General features: G+C 38.8%; 1 protein-coding gene across 1 annotated transcript in view; it reads left to right on the top strand.

Annotated features, from left to right (window-relative positions):
* Window positions 1-17,534, top strand: part of HPRT1 (hypoxanthine phosphoribosyltransferase 1) — a 32,127-nt gene extending 14,593 nt beyond the window's left edge. Inside the window, exons 4-9 of the mRNA XM_060002903.1 lie at window positions 6,939-7,004; window positions 10,317-10,334; window positions 12,410-12,492; window positions 16,043-16,089; window positions 16,236-16,312; window positions 16,829-17,534. Of these exons, the coding sequence (XP_059858886.1) occupies window positions 6,939-7,004; window positions 10,317-10,334; window positions 12,410-12,492; window positions 16,043-16,089; window positions 16,236-16,312; window positions 16,829-16,876 (339 nt within the window). The 3' untranslated portion in view covers window positions 16,877-17,534. The remainder of the gene's footprint in view (window positions 1-6,938; window positions 7,005-10,316; window positions 10,335-12,409; window positions 12,493-16,042; window positions 16,090-16,235; window positions 16,313-16,828) is intronic.
* The last annotated feature ends 852 nt before the right edge of the window (window positions 17,535-18,386 follow it).

Here is an 18,386-nt window from a genome sequence, read left to right as displayed (position 1 = left end):
GCTTCCTATTATTTCTTCAGAAGTTTTGCATGCAAACAATTCATTTTGCCAGTTATGGGATTTTTCCTCAGTTAGGGTCAAGGTTCAGAAAGCTATAAGTTTCAGTCTTAATCTTGGAAGTCACTTGATTAGTAGCTTGATTAGGCTATCTGTTTAGTATGTCAAAGGTACAAATTACTTTATAGCAATTTGTTATTTGTAAGAAACTGACTTTTTGAGTGAGCTTGTTGAAGAAAAATGCAGAAAATATTGGAGTAGTTTCTTAAAGTGTCTCGTCTAAGAAGAGGTCAGTAGCTTTTGGTCTGACACTTTTCTCTGTATGTATTTAGTTAATGGCTTTAAGGTATGCTTTTTTCTCCAGAACAGTTGAAGTTAAATGTAAACGTACCACTTTGATGTTGACACTAGATAGTCTAAAGCTTATCTTCTGTAAATCTATCTATTTATATAAAGAAAGTGAAGTGATTTATGCCTTTCTCCTGCTTATTGAACTAAGACCATAGACGTGGATGGAGAAAAGAATTTGTTCAGTTTAAATTGGCAGGAATGGGGATGTGTACTGTCCATGGTATAAGGAAACACTAACAGAACTAGAGTCAAAAGTATACTTTCTAACTCTTGCCTGTGGATTTTCACTGTGATGTAGTCCTTGTCGGACAACTTAGGTTTTATGTAAGCACCCTGATTAGTAGAACATGAAGGTACTGGTCAGGTTTGGCCCCATGAAACCACAACTTCTATTTTTAAAAAAAATTAAGGAGGGAGTTTCCTGGTGGCGCAGTGGTTAAGGATCCACCTGCCAATGCAGGAGACATGGGTTCGAGCCCTGGTCTGGAAAGATCCCACATGCTGTGGAGCAACTAAGCCCATGGGCCACAACTACCGAGCCTGTGCTCTAGAGCCCGCGAGCCACAACTACTAAGCCTGCGTGCCAAAACTACTGAAGCCCGTGTGCCTAGAGCCCGTGCTCTGCAACAAGAGAAGCCACACAATGAGAGGCCCGTGCACCACAACGAAGAGTAGCCCCTGCTCACCACAACTAGAGAAAGCCCGCGCACAGCAACGAAGACCCAACACAGCCATAAATAAATAAATAAATAAACAAATTTTTTAAAATTAAGGAAATTGATTAATTCACTCAGCAAACATATTACCACCTGTTGTATGCAAGGTACTATCTTTTAGGCCATGAAGAGTGGTTCTATAGAACATGTTTGTCAGATCCTAGTCCCAAACCAGACATGGAATGAAAAACAAGAAGACAGGTTGCAATAACTTCTGAAGGTTTGAAAACAGTGTACTTGAAAATACTAGATATTAAATATCAGCACTAACACTTCAATCTTTTCTGGTACCCTGTTGTACTAAATGATATCTTTGATGTGTGTAGAGCAATGCTGACCAACAGAACTTTCTGTGATGATGGAAATGTTCTGTGTCTGTGTTGTCTAGTACGGAGCCACTAGCCACATGTGACTGTGAGGCTGTGAAATATATCTCATGCAACAGAGGCTCTGGTTTGTTTTTTGGGGCCACACTGCGCGGCATGTTGAATCTTAGTTTCCTGACCAGGGCTTGAACCCGTGCCCTCTGCAGTGGAAGCGGATTCGTAACCACTGGACCCCCAGGGAAGTCCCTGAATTTTTAGTTTTATTTAATTTTAAATAATGTGGTTAGTGGTTATTATATTGGATAGTGCAGGATTAGATCATCTATAAGGGCCCTGCTTCATCAGCATCATTTTTAAAACTGATAATAGCTTCTTTTTCCTTTAAAGCAACATTTTAAGTTTAAAATAACAGGTAAATAAATTGACTTATTACCTGGGCATATATCCTTCCAGACTTACTATTTTCTGCATATATTTTTAGAAAATTGGATATCTGCCGTTTTTCATCTGAGGTGCAGTCTACCTCTAAAAGTTCATGATTCTAATATTCTCACTTTTGTTGATATTTGATCAGGGTACAGGAGACCAGTTAAAGGACACAGAGGATGGTTGAAATTATGACGTGAAGAGAAAATATGATTGAGTGTGGTGGACTTGGGACCTAGCTGGATGTAGAAGGAACAGTTGTTTCCCCATAACTCCATTCTAGGGTCCTAAAGAATGATCTGAAGTTCACTGCAAAAAGGAAGGCACATATCGCTAAGCCACTAAGTGCTAAGGCTGGACTTCCTACGTCAGTAATACTCCTAGTCTCACCCTCTTGGGAGCCCAGTTTTGGTGATTAACCTCTCTGCATTCTCTTCTTATGGTCTCAACCTGTTTGTTCCAAGCCGTTCTTTTGCAGCCCACTCATTAACGTGTTTTCACACAGCTTTCTCTCCTCTTTTCCTATACCAAGCTTCAGTTCCTGTTGCTACCTGGAGGTTTGCAAAATTTTTAGGGATAGACAAATAAGAAAGTTCCTTCCTATTTCCTTTCTCTCTTTTTTACGTAGACTCGAGAAAAGGTAGATAAAATGGAAACACAGACACGGAGGGTATGTATTTGGTAGACCCAAAGAGCTTCTCTGGGGATTTTATGTAGTTGACAGTGACATTCTGAGTTAAGGACATATCGGGCTCTCCCATGCCAGTCCCATCATCTCCTTAAAGATGAAGCACATAAGAGTCACTCAGTAATGAAATGCAGCAGGGATACAGTGGGAAGCTTGTCATAGACAGGAAGGGAGGGAGCAAGGGAAAATCCTCTGGTGGGGTAATTGATTCATGGGTGCCATTTGTATGCAATTTGGGCACTTATACCTGTATTCTAGCACAGTGGACTGTAACATTTTTCTTAACTGAATCTTCTGTATTACCCTTCATTTAAAAGGTGGCTGTGTTTCCAGAAAAAGGAACCTCGAAGCTAAAACCCTTGGGGCGAACGGAAATATGGAGTTTTAGATCTAGTGCAGCAGCAGTGTCTTGCGTGCTTGGAGTTCTCTTGTCTCTTACCCTATCACCATCGCCTTTGGATCACAGGGTTTTTTCCATACTTTTCAGTTCTCAGATCTTTACTCCTTTTCTCTGTAAAAAAGGGTCAATTGAAGTCGACTGTAATACCAAATTTATACAGAAGATGTCGCTATTTAACTTGATTTACTGTGTAAATCGTTTACTACTGTGATTCGCTCTCATTGAAAGCTTCAGGTTTCATACAGTTGTTTCTTTTTGGGTTTTTTTTGCTATTAATTCTCTGTCTTTGAAACTCTAGGTTTTAAGTTAGTTAGAATAAGAGGTGTCCGAAATTTCCTTAAGATGAGAAGTAATATGCAAGAGTTTTTTGATACTGGTAGTCATACTTACGTATCTTACGTTTAGTTTGCAACACTGTATACTGTTGGCCCATTTGTGATTTTCAAAAATAACACTCCATAAAATACGGACACATATATAGAAGTGTATGACAAAATTAGAAGTACAGGCGCACCACGTTTTATTGCGCTTCACGTTTTTTTAAGTAATTTTTTTTAATATTTATTTTTTGGCTGTGTCAGGTCTTAGTTGTGGCATGCAGGATCTTTCACACTGCATGGGCTCTGTAGTTGTGGCACACGGGCTTAGTTGCCCTGCGGCATGTGGGAACTTAGCTCCCCAACCAGGGATCGAACTAGGTGTCCTCTGCATGGCAAGATGGATTCTTAACCACTGGACCACCAGGGGAGTCCCTATTGCACTTCACTTTATTGTGCTTTGCAGATACTGCATTTTTTATAAATTGAAGGTTTGTGGCAGTTTTGGGTCAAGCAAGTCTATTGATGCCATTTTTCCAGCAGCACTTGCTCTCTTTATGTCTCTGTGTCACATTTTGGTAATTCTCGCAATAGGTCAAACTTTTTCATTATTATTATATTTGTTATGGTGATCTGTGATTAGTGATCTTTGATGTTACCATTACAAAAAGATTAAGACTCACTGAAGGCTCACATGATGGTTAGCATTTTTTTTGTTTTTTGGTTTTTTTTGTTTTTGCGGTACGCGGGCCTCTCACTGTTGTGGCCTGTCCCGTTGCGGAGCACAGGCGCCGGGCGCACAGGCTCAGCGGCCATGGCTTACGGGCCCAACAGCTCCGCGGCATGTGGGATCTTCCCGGACCGGGGCACGAACCCGTGTCCCCTGCATCGGCAGGCGGACTCTCAACCACTGCGCCACCAGGGAAGCCCGATGGTTAGCATTTTAATTTTTTATCTATTTATTTATTTATTTGGGGTGGGGTGGGGTTTTACCATAGTTTCATGTTTTATTTTTAAAGAAACTGCTGAAATGTTTTCCAGAGTGGCTGTACCATTCTACATTCACATAAACAAAGTATAAGTGATCCAGTTTCTCTGCATCCTCCACAGTATTTGACGTCTCTGCATCCTCCACAGTATTTGACTATTTTATTTTATTTTTAAATTAATTTTTATTGGAGTATAGTTGATTTACAATGTTGCGTTAGTTTTTGCTGTACAACAAAGAGAATCAGTCCTACATATACATATATCCACTCTTTTTTAGATTCTTTTCCCATATAGGCTATTACAGAATATTGAGTAGAGTTCTTTGTGCCATACAGTAGGTCCTTATTAGTTATCTATTTTATATATAGTAGTGTGTGTATGTCAATCCCAATCTCCCAATTTATCCCCGCCCCTTTCCCCCTGGTAACCATGTTTGTTTTCTACATCTGTAACTCTATTTCTGTTTTGTAAGTAGGTTTGTTTGAACCATTTTTTTAGATTACACATATAAACAACAGCATTTTTTAGCAGTAAAGTATTTTTAAATTAAGGTATTGTACATTGTTTTTTTAGACATAATGCTGTTGCACACTTAATAGACTACAGTACAGTGCAAACATAACTTTTATGTCCACTGGGAAACCAAAAAATTCCTGTGACTTGCTGTATTGTGACACTCACTTTATTGTGATGATCTGCAACCAAACCCGAAATATCTGAGGTATGCCTATATATAAAAGTAGAAAGTCTTCTTATCCCTTCTCACTACTCAGAGGTAATTGCAGTTAGAAACTTTTTAAAAATGCTGAACAGAAATGGTTCCGTAGGCAACACATTGCTCTGTAACTTGGTGTTTTTAGTTACCATTGTTCATGTCAGTGTGTATAGATTATCAGATTCTTTTTTTTTTTTTTTTTTTTTTTTTTTTTGCGATACGCGGGCCTCTCATTGCCGTGGCGCCTCCCGCCGCGGAGCACAGGCTCCGGACACGCAGGCTTAGCGGCCACGGCTCACGGGCCCAGCCGCTCCACCGCACGCAGGATCCTCCCAGAGTGGGGCACGAACCCACGTCCCCTGCATCGGCAGGCGGACTCCCAACCACTGCGCCATCAGGGAAGCCCTATCAGATTCTTTTTAATAGCTCCACAGTATTACATTGTGTGGATGAACTTAATTTAAATAGCTCCCTGTTAATAAACATGCTGGTTGTCTCCAATTTTTGTTTTTTATAACAGTTGATACAGTGAACATCCTTGTATGTACCTTTGCACACTTGTGTTTTTGTAGCTTTGATTCCTGGAAGTGGGATTGCTGGGGCAAATGGCATGCGTGTTTACAATTTTAATAGGTATGGCTATATATTTTTCAAAGGACAGTGTACTGATTTATACTCTCACCACCAACAAGGGTGCTTGTTTCCTGTCACTCTTGCCAAAATATATATCATCAGACTTAAGTTTTGCCAGTGTGAATGAGTGAACAGTAGAATCATGTTGTTTATTTGTTTCTCAGATATCATTTTATATGTTATGACATTCTTTTCTGTGAATTACCTACTCGTGTTCATTCTCCATTTCTCTATTGGATTCTTATTGTTGGAGCCCAATGTATACTAGAAATACTCGTTACAGATCTTTTCTTTCAGTTTAGGTTCATGTCATGCCTAAGTTTTTACCTTTCTGAGAATGTGAAAATATTCTACGTTTTCTTCTGGTTTGCTTATGGCTTTATTTTTTACGTTTAGATTTTAATCCATCTGGAATTTATTTTTGTGTATGCTGTGAGGTAGGGATCATACTTTATTTTTTTCCCAAATGGATTACTAGTTGATGAAACACCATTTATTGAATAATTCATCTTTTTCCTACTGACTTGAAATACCATCTTTATCATATACTAAATCCTCATATATTTCTGGGTCTGTTTCTGGGCTCTATTCTGTTCCTTGATCTCTTTGTCTGTTACTGTGCTGGTACAGCACCATTGTAATTGCCACAGCTTTGGTATGGTTTGCTCTCTGGTAGGGCAAGTCTAAGCTGTTTCATTCACCTGCTCTTTCACTCCAGTTTTCTGTCTTGAATCCAGCACAGCAAATTATGATCATTATCACCACCAACTACAGTGGGTGTGGAGCATTCCCTTTTGAAACTCTTTTAAGGGTTTCTACTAGATTCTGTGATAGCATAAAACTGGGAGCCTAAGAGGTATGCTTTAAAGGACTACTGATCAGACCCGATTTCCCAGACTGTGCTGAAGATGACCTGGGCCTGAGCTAGACTTTTGAGGGAAATATCTTTGGAGTCAAGTGTGATATAGACGAGACCCTACAACTTGATTGACTCATGGGAATGGTCCAGGGCCAGAACCAGACACCTGTCATGCTAATAACTTCTTTCGTGGTTCAGAAATTACTGAGACTGAAGATGGGTGGCCTCTGTAATACTGCCTGCTCAAAAATGGGTGTACCCCATTTTTAGGACTCTTAGAAGCATCAAATCAGTAATGACCAATTAGAACTTCTTAATTTTTACTAATCTCTAGTTGAAAGTTACCTAGTCATTCATTTCTAGAGACATAATTCTTACAGTTTGTATCATTTAGACTATCATAATGCTATGACATTAGATAGCTAACTTCTTAAATCTTCTAGTTCGCGTTTGATAATTTGAAATGTGTGTGTATACGTGGAAAGATATACATATATATTTATCTTTTTTTTTTAACTAGAATGACCAGTCAACAGGTGACATAAAAGTAATTGGTGGAGATGATCTCTCAACTTTAACTGGAAAGGTATGTATCTTGAAGGGGAAGAAAAAAACATTCCATACCAAGTCAATTAGTAACACTGTGCTTTCAATCCATCACCAAGAGGCAGTTTAGATAGTTATTTATGCACTCAAACAAGGGTTATTTAACCCTTGGAAACAACCTAAGTTAGATATCTTTCTCTAGGTCATATAGCAAAGAGGCAGCAAAATCCAACATTAAACGTCAAGTCTGTGTTGCCAAGTACTGCTGGTATGCTTCTCTGGGAATCTAATTTGGGATCCTTCAAAGGAATATATGGGGGAAAAGACAGTCTTCTTTTTAAAAATAGACAGCACATAGTTTCTTAAAAGATAGAGAAACAGTATAATGTAGTGACTGAAAGTGTGGGTTCTAGAGCTGGAGAGCTTTGATTCAAAGCCTGGCTCAGTACCTCGTAGCTATGTGATCTTGGGCAGGTTATTTAACCTCTCGTCTCCCATATGATGCTACTGGCAGTCATCTCAGTGAGTTAAGAGGATTGAGTGATATAATGCATGTAGAGCTCTTAAAACAGTTTCTGGTAGTTAGAACACTTAGTATGTTATAACATACTGTTATTTTAAGGAATCCCAAAAAAGAGTTTAAAATACATCAAAATTCTTCCAGCATAGACATTTCGCTGAGATAATAGAGCTATTAAAATACCTGAATATTTACAATATTATTCTTCAGATACACTGAAATGATTTTTGAGTAACCAATGATAAATGATGGAATGCTTTTTTTTTGCAGCTGCCAGTTACTTTTTTGCTTATAGACACAGTGCCAGATATAAAGGCATAATCTCATAAAAGCTTCACAAGAATCCTCTTGAGGTAGATATTATCATCCCCATTTTACAGATCAGGAGACTAAGACTCAGCAAGGTTGAAAGACTTGTCCAAAGTCACACTGCCAGTTAAGTGGTAGAGCTTGAATTTAAATGCAGGTCTATCTGGCTCCAAAGCTCTTTTCTTCCTCTGGTTTTTAGATTTTAATGTTTATAGCTTACTTCACTGAGTATCTGTAAGGCGACTTTAACATGCAACACTTGTGTCAAATTCTATGGTCCCATATCAGGGTCGTGCCAAACTAATGTTGTCTTCCTCAACATCTTTTGAAAACTTCAAAGGAGAAATTATAATCTGTTGACTCTTTTCCCTTCCTGCCAGACCTATCCTCCTTCCCTTTCAGCGTGCTTTGCCCATATTTAGAAGTCATTTGAAGCCCTTACTCCTATAATCAGTTTTTAGTGCTGGAAGGGACCTAGCCTTCAAAGCTCTCTGTGATTCCATTTGACCTTGCCTTTCCCACCTAATGGCTCTGTCCCACTACATAGCTCTGTGATCTTAAAAGGTCTCTGCTTCTAAAATAACTTTCTTTTCATGATAGTCACAGTAAGCACATTTATTGTGGGAAAAAAACAAGATGCAGAAGTTGGGTGAAGTTGTTTCTTGGTGGTGAGATTATGGATTATTTAGACGTTCTATTTCAGTTTATCTCTGGCGGATACTGTGTGTGTGCAGATACATATATATATGAATAGTTTTCCCCTTTTTTCCAGTTATGGTTGAGAATATGGGCTTTGGACCCTGAAAACCCCTCTTCAAATCTATTCTCTACCACTTGACTATTTTTATGACTTTAGGCAAGTCATTTGACCTCTGAACCTCATATTTTTCATTTATTAAGTAAGGATGTAGCTATTTGATGTAAAATAAGCTCTCGGTAATGGTAGCAATTCTCATTCTTTTATTTTTTAAACATTAATGACATCATACTCTGGATACTATAATTTTGTGTGGCAAATATTTAATCTCTCAGCCTCATAGTAGTAAAAGTCTTTGATTATGATTTAGACAAGGTTTTGCAGCTACTTAGTATTATAGGCAAGACTAGAATCCAGTTTCTTTGTCTCATAATTCAGTGCTCTTTTCAAACTATAATTCCATCCCATGGTGCAAATTGCTGCATCAGTGAGCCAAAGTCACTGATGGGAAAATGTCCTTCAGATGTGCTAGCTGGGTTAGAGAAAATGCTGAGAAAGAACCACATGGTAGGTGGTGAAACAATTATTTGGTCCATTAATTGATTACAGTTGGCCCTTGAACAACATGGGTTTGACCTATGTGGGTCCACTTATATCCAAATTTTTTTCAATAAATCCTTACTACACGATCTGTGGCTGGTTGTATCTGTGAATACGGAGGAACTGTGGATATGGAGGGCTGACTGTAAAGTTATATGTGGATTTTCAACTGTGTGGAGGGTCAGTGTCCCTAGTCCCCTTGTTGTTCAAGCATCAACTGTATATTCAATTTTCCTAAAGATTTAGGTTACAATATCTTTTGAAAAGAGAGAAATTAGTTGTGATATGAGGAAAGGAGTAAATTGCATATGAACTATGGTAGTAATATAATGTACATTATAAAATGCATGCAGTTATAAAATTATAGATTACATAAGGTGAGGTTTAAAAAAAGTTCTTTTCTTTCAACCCAGTGGATCTTGTGTGCCCTACCTTGATAACCACTGACTTAGAAGAGTATATAGAACATTAAAATTCTGATGCTTGTAGGTATGTGATAGAGAAATGAGAACTACAAATAAGCAATATAACATGAATCTTCTTGTGACAATGATTATAACCAGTATGTGAAATGCTGCCTCATTCCCAGGAATAGATATAGGACTCTTCTCTACCTCGGAGGTAATTGTTAGATGGTATTTTCTCTAAGCGTTCTAACAGCTATAAAATTCTGAGAGGTAGAAATTGGGGTAAGGGTTTATGGTGGGAGGAAGCATTGGTATCTTTTAGTTTAGTCCAAGAATATGAACACATCCAGAAAATGCAGATGAATTTCAACCTACTGAGAAAATGCATTTTGAATTGGATTCCATATGGTAAGTTAAATGCATGATTTTGGAGTTATTGTACAAATTATAGTTTTGAATGTTAGAGTTGGAATACACATATTAGTTGAAGTCCCTCATTTTCCACATGGGAAACTGAGGCCCAGAGAAATTTCGTGACTTGCCCAAGATTAGACCTCCGTTTAAGTAATGAAAACTCTTAAAAAATGAACATATGGGTCAAATTTTATTTTTAAAAATTCCATTGCAGTGAAAATTTTATATTAAAGAGTTCCAAATCCCAACAGATGGCCCATTTGTTTAAATCAGAGTTCGATATAGTAAAGTAGCTTAAAGCAAGAATTGGATAAATCCTTAGAGTTTGTTATGATGTGACTTGAATTATAATTGGAAACACTGTCTGATTCATTGTACTGATTTTCATTTCTCTTTTTCTTCCAGAATGTCTTGATTGTTGAAGTAAGTTTTACATACTTTTAATATAGTGTTTATGATTTTCTAACTTGGTATGCACAGTCCTAAAGGTAACCCAGGGAAAGAAATTCCTTTTCATCAGTTTTAATGGTGGGCTTGTGTTATAAGGGAGTGAGATTGTTTTTTTTCTAAGAAATATTTAGTAATTTACTTTTACCGGATAGTGGAAACATTTTGGCATATTTCTTACCCCTCTCTTTTTGGCTTGAAATTTTTTTGTTCCTTTTAAAGTTACACATGTCATTCCCATCCATGCTTTTTATGCTTCTATTGCATATATATAACCATATACAAAATATATTTTTTGATAATTTATATAGTGCTACACTGTATATATTCTCTCTTGCAGCTTGTTATTCTCACTTAAAATTGGTTTTGAGGTTATTCATGTTGAAACATATAGAGTTAGTTGACCTTAAAATCCTTCATAGCATTTCAGTGTACAAATCAACCTATTTATTGCCCTACAAATAGGGAGTTTGCTTCCAATTTTTCTTACTACAACAGGGCTGCTAAGAGCATCCTTTTGCGTTGTCCTGTGTGCATGTGTGTGAGTTCCCTCTGGATACAGGCACTTAGAAGTGGAATGACTGGGTTTTCGAATTTGTACGTTTTCAATTTTACTATTGTTGCCAAATTACTCATCAAAGTACTTTATATTCCCACCGGTAGAATGAGTTCTTACTCTTTTATGTAAAATGGTGTAAGGCTTAAGAGCAACAGTAACCCCTGATTCATTTTTTGTTGTTACCAAGGTTTTTAGGAACTTTAGCTCATAGATTAAAAAATAAACAAATAACACTCTTTTCACAGGGTTTGTGTACATGAGTATCCCTGGGAACTGGTTGCTTTTTTTAAAATACAGATTCACTAATTCCACTTCAGATTGCTTCATTTTGTCTGCAGTAATGCCGCCTAACAAATTACCACAGACTAAGCCGCTTAAAACAACACACACTGATTATCTCAGTTTTCAGGTGTCAGGACTCGAATACAGGGTAGCCGGGTCCTCTGCCCCAGCTCTCATCAGGCTGAATCAAGGCTGGGGTTCCTATCTCACCTGTGACTCATGGTACTCTTCCAAATTCATTCAGGTTGTTGGCAGAACTGAGTTCCTGTGGTTGCAGGACTGAGGGCCCCATTTTCTTGCTAGGCTGTCCTCATGTCCTAGCACATGGCCCTCTCATATGACAGCTGACTTCTTCAAAACCAGCAGAATCTCTCTCCAGGCTGCTACAGCTGTCTTGTGTAACACAACCTACTGACAACCCCATCATTTCGCAAGTCCCACTCACACTCAGGGAGTGGGGGATGATTCTGAGTGTGTACACCAGGGGGCAGGAGTCCTGGGGGCCAACAGAATTCTGTCTACCACAGCCCAGAAATCTGCATTTTTCACAAATCCCCAGCCCTGATGTTTCTGATGACTTACAGCCCCACTTTGTGAACGCTGCTTTATACCATCTGTAGAGAATATTTTCATTGAAGAGCATTAGGGTTATGGTTTAAGAAATGTTTTCCCAATTAGAGATAGGTTTGTTTTGAATAATGTCTTACTTTTGACTAAATAGCTAAGATTCACTTTCATGTAAAGTAATTCTATATGGTAAAACTTTAATACTTTGGATACTTTTAAGATGGTATAAAGCAGTGTTTCTCGGTGTGGTCTCTTAACCACCTGCATCCGAGAGTTGGAGCATCCTGATCTTGAGTTTATAAAAAAAAATCTAATATCTTTTATAATGAAGGGCAGCACCACAACTCTCTAATAAAATATGTGTGTACATACTTGCATATATATACTTAAATTAGCTGTCATTGATCTCTTGGTGCCTATAAAATCCAGCCCTGAGGACTGGCATTCCTACTGCTTGCTGAGAGCCAGATGACTTACAGATTCCAGAATATCTCAGTATGAATTGTGAGAATCACTGCACCGAAAAAAAAATGGCATTATTCCAGTTATACATGGGATTTTGTTTTTTTGTGTTTATATGATGACTGAATTTAAAGGTACGATAGTTTTATTTACCATTTAAATGTCTTTTCTTTTTTTAAAGGATATAATTGACACTGGCAAAACAATGCAGACCTTGCTTTCCTTGGTCAAGCAGCATAATCCAAAGATGGTCAAGGTTGCAAGGTATGTAAATAACATTTTGACATAGGATACTTTCTTCATTTGAAAAAAGATTAATTGCTTCTTTGTAAGGGTAAATTTTCTTATCTCCAAAAAGTAATATAATCTCAAGTAAGACTCAGTAAGTGTCCTTTGTAAATAATTTGTCGTGTGTTAAAGCCTTTCAGTGCAGTCACCTTATTGCCCAATGTTATTACTCTTTGGTTTTTCCCCAATCTAATAATGATATCAAAGTTGTCCTGGGTAGCATGGCAGAGGATTTGGGGCCTCTTTGCAAAACTGAGACCAAGGATCCCAAAGACGGGTTAGGAGGTGGTAGGAAGGAGTGGGCCCTGGAGATCCTGAGCTCCTGGAATTGAGTGATGTAATGGTCCTGTGTGATGCATCTTGTTTTGTAGCCACGTTGAAAATGTACAATATCTGCTTCCTTTCTTCTAAGCCAGCCTCACTTCCTGGTCCTACCTGTGCTGTTTGGCTTATTAGTTCTACCTGTGTTTATCCCTAATTATAGTTTCACTCGCCAACGACTCAGAGGTAGACTATTATTCCCACTTCACAGATGGGGATACCAAGGCATAGGGAATTATCCAGAGGCACAGAGCTGGATCACTGTAGAGGTAAAATTTGAACCCAGGCAACCTGGCTCAGAGTTCATGCCTTACTATTTTTTTTGTCAGGTGACGTCCCTGGATGTTTTGGGGTTTTTTTTCCTTTTTTTTTTTTAATTTTTGACCAATCTGCAATTTTATGTAGGGGTCAGATAGTGATCTAACTTTTATTTCCTAAACGATTAACTGGTTTTTATAAACCCCTTTTAAAGGATCAAAGTATTTGTCGAACATCTTTGAATCAGAGTAAGCCTTCTACTGAGTCGTGTGTCAGCAGTTTGTCCTTTGGGGCTTTTCTGATAGCTGGTGCCAGTGTATCATCAGTGAGTTTTTACTTTAAATGGATTTGGGACAGGCATGATGAGAGTGTAGAAATGATGCATTCTAGGGCACTAAGCAGTTTCCTGCAGACCAATCAGTGCATTTGCTCATTTCTCTACATGCTTTCAGGGTTTTAAATGTCAACCTACTGTGGCATATACTCCTCCAGGTATTCTTGTGTGCCTCTTTCCTGGAGTATGCTGTGAAACTGAGATAGACTGCCTCATGAGAGAGATACTTCCTGTAGCTGGAGGTGTGAGGGTCATTAGTGATGGGGCTGTGGCCCAAGTGGGTTGTTTCTCAACCTTCTTTTCCTAATCTCTTCCTTGCCATTAAATTTAATATCACAGATATATTGTGTATCTATTTATGCAATGTATGTGTATCTGTGCTTTATACCTAAAAAGATTAAGTACAAAGCAGGGTTAAGAATGACTAGAAAGCTTTTTAACTTAAAAGTTAAATTAAAAATTAAAAAACCATTAACTGACAGGCATGTCAAGTGCTGCAGCCACTTTGGAAAACAGTTGGGCAGTTTCTTAAGAAACTAAACCTGTAACTGCCATACAACTCCAGCAGCTGCACTCTGGGCATTTCTCCCAGAGAAATGAGAACTTACATCCGCTCAAAAACCCATGTGTGAATGTTCATGGCAGCTTCATTTGCAATAGCCCCAAACTGGAAAGAGCCAAAATGTCCTTTGGTGGGTGACTGGTTAAACAAACTGTGGTCCACCCTACCATGGAATCCTACTCAGCACTAAAAAGGAACAAACTGCAGATGCACACGACCTGGAGGAACTCAACGGAACTGTGCCAATCTCAAAAGGGCAAATACTGTATGATCCCATTTATACAACCTTTTTTTTTTTTTTTTTTTTTTTTTTTTTGCGGTGCACGGGCCTCTCACCGCTGTGGCCTCTCCCGTTGCAGAGCACAGGCTCCAGATGCGCAGGCTCAGCGGCCATGGCTCACGGGCCCAGCCGCTCTGCGGCATGTGGGATCTTCCCGGACCAGGGCACGAACCCGTGTCCCCTGCATCGACAGGCAGACTCTCAACCACTGCGCCACCAGGGAAGCCCCTATACAACCTTCTTAAAGTGACAGAATGATAGAAATGGAGAACAGATTAGTGGTTGCCAGGGGTTAGGGCGTGGTGGGTGGCTGTGACTATAAATAAAGAGGTAGCAAGAGAAAGCCATGTGTGATGGAAAGTTCTGTATCCTGATTGTGGTGGTGGTTACACGAATCCACACGTGTGATACGATTGCGTAGAATTACACACATATAAATATGAGCACAGAAAGCTGATGAAATTTGGATAAGGTCAGTCCACCAATGTCCATGTCCTGGTTGTGGTAATCTACTACAGTTATGTGACATGTTCACTGGAGGAAACTGGAGAGAGGGCACACAGGCGCTCCCTGTGCTTTTTTCTTGGCTACTTCCTATGAATCTGCAATTATTTCAAAATAATTCATTGAGATCTATAGGAATATGAGGTGCCGAGTTCCCCTGAACTCTTAGTACAGCTTGCACTGAGTTTAATGATACCTTTTTTGGATTGTTCCTGAATGAGTTCAGGTAGATGGAAGGGGTTTTGCTGTGATTGGTTTGTTATTTTCTTTCTAAATGGAACCCGAGTCTAAGTGTGTCCTCTAATTACTGGAAGGAGAATCTCAAGGGACTTGCCTGGACTACGATCCCTTGGAGGATAAGGCTTAGGCCAGTGCTTCTCAACTTTGGCTGCACATTGGTATCATCTGAGAGTTTAAAAAGCAAAACATAACCTACATCTGTGTCCCATCCCCAGCGATTCTGATGTAATTGGTGAGGGGTATGGCCTGGGTATCTGAGTTTTATATAGTTTTTTAATGTTCCCACATGATTCCAATGTGCAGCGAAGGTTGAGAATTACTTTAGGTCCTTTCCAGTCCTTTTAATATACTTATCTAGGAAGTAATGAAATTTTGTTTTATTGGGACTGCCCTTATCATATGTAAAGGCTTTCAGAGCACCATTACAGGTTTTTTAATGGCTGAAAAATTTCAGCAGGCAGCACTTGGATTATGAAATTAGCTTTCGTTAGAGTTGACACATCCTACCTGCAGTTTCTGCTCTCAAAAACAAATACTAGCTCCTTTAGCATGCTACTTCTTTTTTAAGCTAACATTCCTCTTTGTAAGCTATTTACTAGAAGTCTTGAAAGGTGATGCTCACCTCTCCCACACCATTTGTGGCTTAGGGATTGTTTTCCAGGGATTTTGGACTGAAAGCCTTTACTTGTCATCTTTGCTCGTTGGCATTCCCCACCCGTTCATCCTCCCCAAGTAGCTGCCCTTTGATGGGCATGTGGGTAGTCAGGGGGCAGCTCTCAGAACAGTCCATCGTGTTCCAGGTGAAGATCAGTCGAGGGCCTCATCTATAGTGTGAACTCATTGCTGCCCCTGCCCAGGGAGCCCTGTGATTTAGCTCTCTCCATTTCAGAGTGTTTCTTTGGGTTTGTTAAAACTGACCATAGTATTCTAAACTGCAGATGAAACCGTGTTGCAAACCATGAATATTCTCTTTTGTAATGCCCTGCAGTGTCTCCGTGTGTCACATGTCACTTTTTATAATTAACAGCTTGCTGGTGAAAAGGACCCCGCGAAGTGTTGGATATAGACCAGACTGTAAGTGAAATACTTTGTCAATCATTTAACCAGCTTTAACCCAACAAGTTTTATATGAAATGGTTTAGAGTCACTTTAGAGAATGTTTGCACGTATTAGATTTGAAAGTGATGTTTTCTGTATCTAAATGATGTGATTCTTTTTAGTTGTTGGATTTGAAATTCCAGACAAGTTTGTTGTAGGATATGCCCTTGACTATAATGAATACTTCAGGGATTTGAATGTAAGTAATGCTTCTTTTCCTCATTCTCATTTTTCAGAACCCATATAAAAATTTATAAGAGGGAAGAATTGTTTTCTCTTTCCAGCACCTCATAATTTGAACAGACTGATGGTTCCCATTAGTCACATAAAGCTGTAGTCAAGTACAGACGTCCTTAAAGCTGTAACTTGGCCAGGCTAGGGTAACACATCTTGCTGGCTAAACAGTTGAACAGGTTTAATATACAGTAACTGTCCCATTATTATTTCAGATGATAGATGTGATCATAAGTAAGCGAGAAATGAACTAGTTTAAGTCTTTTAATTCACTCTCCTTCAAATACCCACCACCTCCTCTGGAAGCAGGAGTGCCGAGAACGCGTTTGTGAACGCGGGTGAGGAAGATGAGGAAGGCCGTTTGTTTTGTAAAAACCCCTGCAGCAGAATACTGTTCATAGAAGACATGCCAAGTACTGTTCTCGCCTTTCACTTCACAGTATACTTTTCTAATGTGAATCTCTGGATTTTTATTTTATAGCATGTTTGTGTCATTAGCGAAACTGGAAAAGCAAAATACAAAGCCTAAGATGAGAGTTCAAGTTGAGTTTGGAAACATCTGGAGTCCCCTTGAAGTCACCAGGAAAATTATCAGATGTTCTAGTTCTGTGGCCAGCTGCTTAGTAGAGCTTATTGCATGTATCTTCTAAGAATTTTATCCGTTCTGTATTTTAGAAAGGTCAGTTGCTGCATTCCCTAACTCTTTATTTGCACTATGAGCCTATAGAGTATCAGTTCCCTTTGGATGGATTGTTGTTTGATTTGTGAATGAAAAATCTCTTAAACCACACCACTAATGAATGAAAATATTGAAATTGTATCTGTAAGAAACATTGAAAGAGGAGAATATATTAGTTTTTTAATTGGTATTTTAATTTTTATATATTCAGGAAAGGACAGAAGTGATTGAATATTGTTAATTATACCACTGTGTGTTTAGAAAAGAAGCAGTCAGTTTCATATCAGTGACAGCATTTAGAGGTATTGTTATGTCGGATAAACCATATGTCCTGGAGTTATTTTAGTAGGTTTCAGTAGTATTAACTGTATTTTCCCGCTTGTTCAGATTATTTCTGGAGAATCTTTGTCAACAGTTCCTTTTAAATACAGGTCAATACGTTCTAAAAACCTACCACTTTTTGAAGTCTTCAATGTAAAAATCCTTAAAATAAAGGCTGTCTCTTTAAAAGAAACTATGCATACCTGTTATTTCTCTACAAATTAACCTAGTGTAGTTTTCTGTTGGTTGCCTTTTCCTTGTCTGTTAAATTTCAGTAGCTAGTTTAATTGTAATCTTTACCAAGCAGAGCAAATAATGATTATCTGGTAGAATGGGTTGGTGGAGCTAGTGAGATTCTTACCTACTTCAGAGACCTCAGATTTTAGACACATGATATATAGTTTATTACATTTTCTGATGCTAAAATAACATGGCTCTCTCTTGGAATTCTGTTAAATTGCTTCCATTGCAACCTCACCTGCAGTTCAACAGTTTTTCAGACATACACTGTTACCTTCTTTGGGTAGAGAATACTCTATCGACTAAAGAACAACAACAAAACCTTTTGTTTTCTGGGAGCAGGCAGAAAAGTTTTAAGCCAAAACTCTTCATTGCTTCTCTGCTCCAGGTAAGGTATGAACTAGTAACCTTGCAGGCCATCCAGCTATATTTATGCCTTACAAAGTCTGCTGTAATTCCCAGCAGCAAAACAGGGAACTTTAAATGATACTAAATAATAATTTGCTATAGTCCTAGAACTTCCTAGTTTACAAAAAGTTTTCCCTTTTGTTATCTCATTTGATCTTGGTGCCCTCTGAGGCTGAGGTGGGCGTTACCCCGTGTGAGTGTAGCATCCAGGGTAACTCCGCTTCCTCTCCTCAGCACGCCACCTCACTGGGCTCTCCCGGGCCACCCTACTCACCACTGCACCCCGCCTCCGACTGCGGACCCTCCTCACCCTCAGTTGCACTTACCACCTTCTCTTAGGTCGAACCGTATGAAATTACCATTTTTGTAGGTCAAAATAGTTGGCAGTTGG

This window comes from Delphinus delphis, chromosome X (genome assembly GCF_949987515.2).
Source record: "Delphinus delphis chromosome X, mDelDel1.2, whole genome shotgun sequence".
Classification (NCBI taxonomy): domain Eukaryota; kingdom Metazoa; phylum Chordata; class Mammalia; order Artiodactyla; family Delphinidae; genus Delphinus; species Delphinus delphis.
Note: the sequence above shows the minus strand (reverse complement) of the source record. Positions and strands in the feature narration are given on the sequence as shown.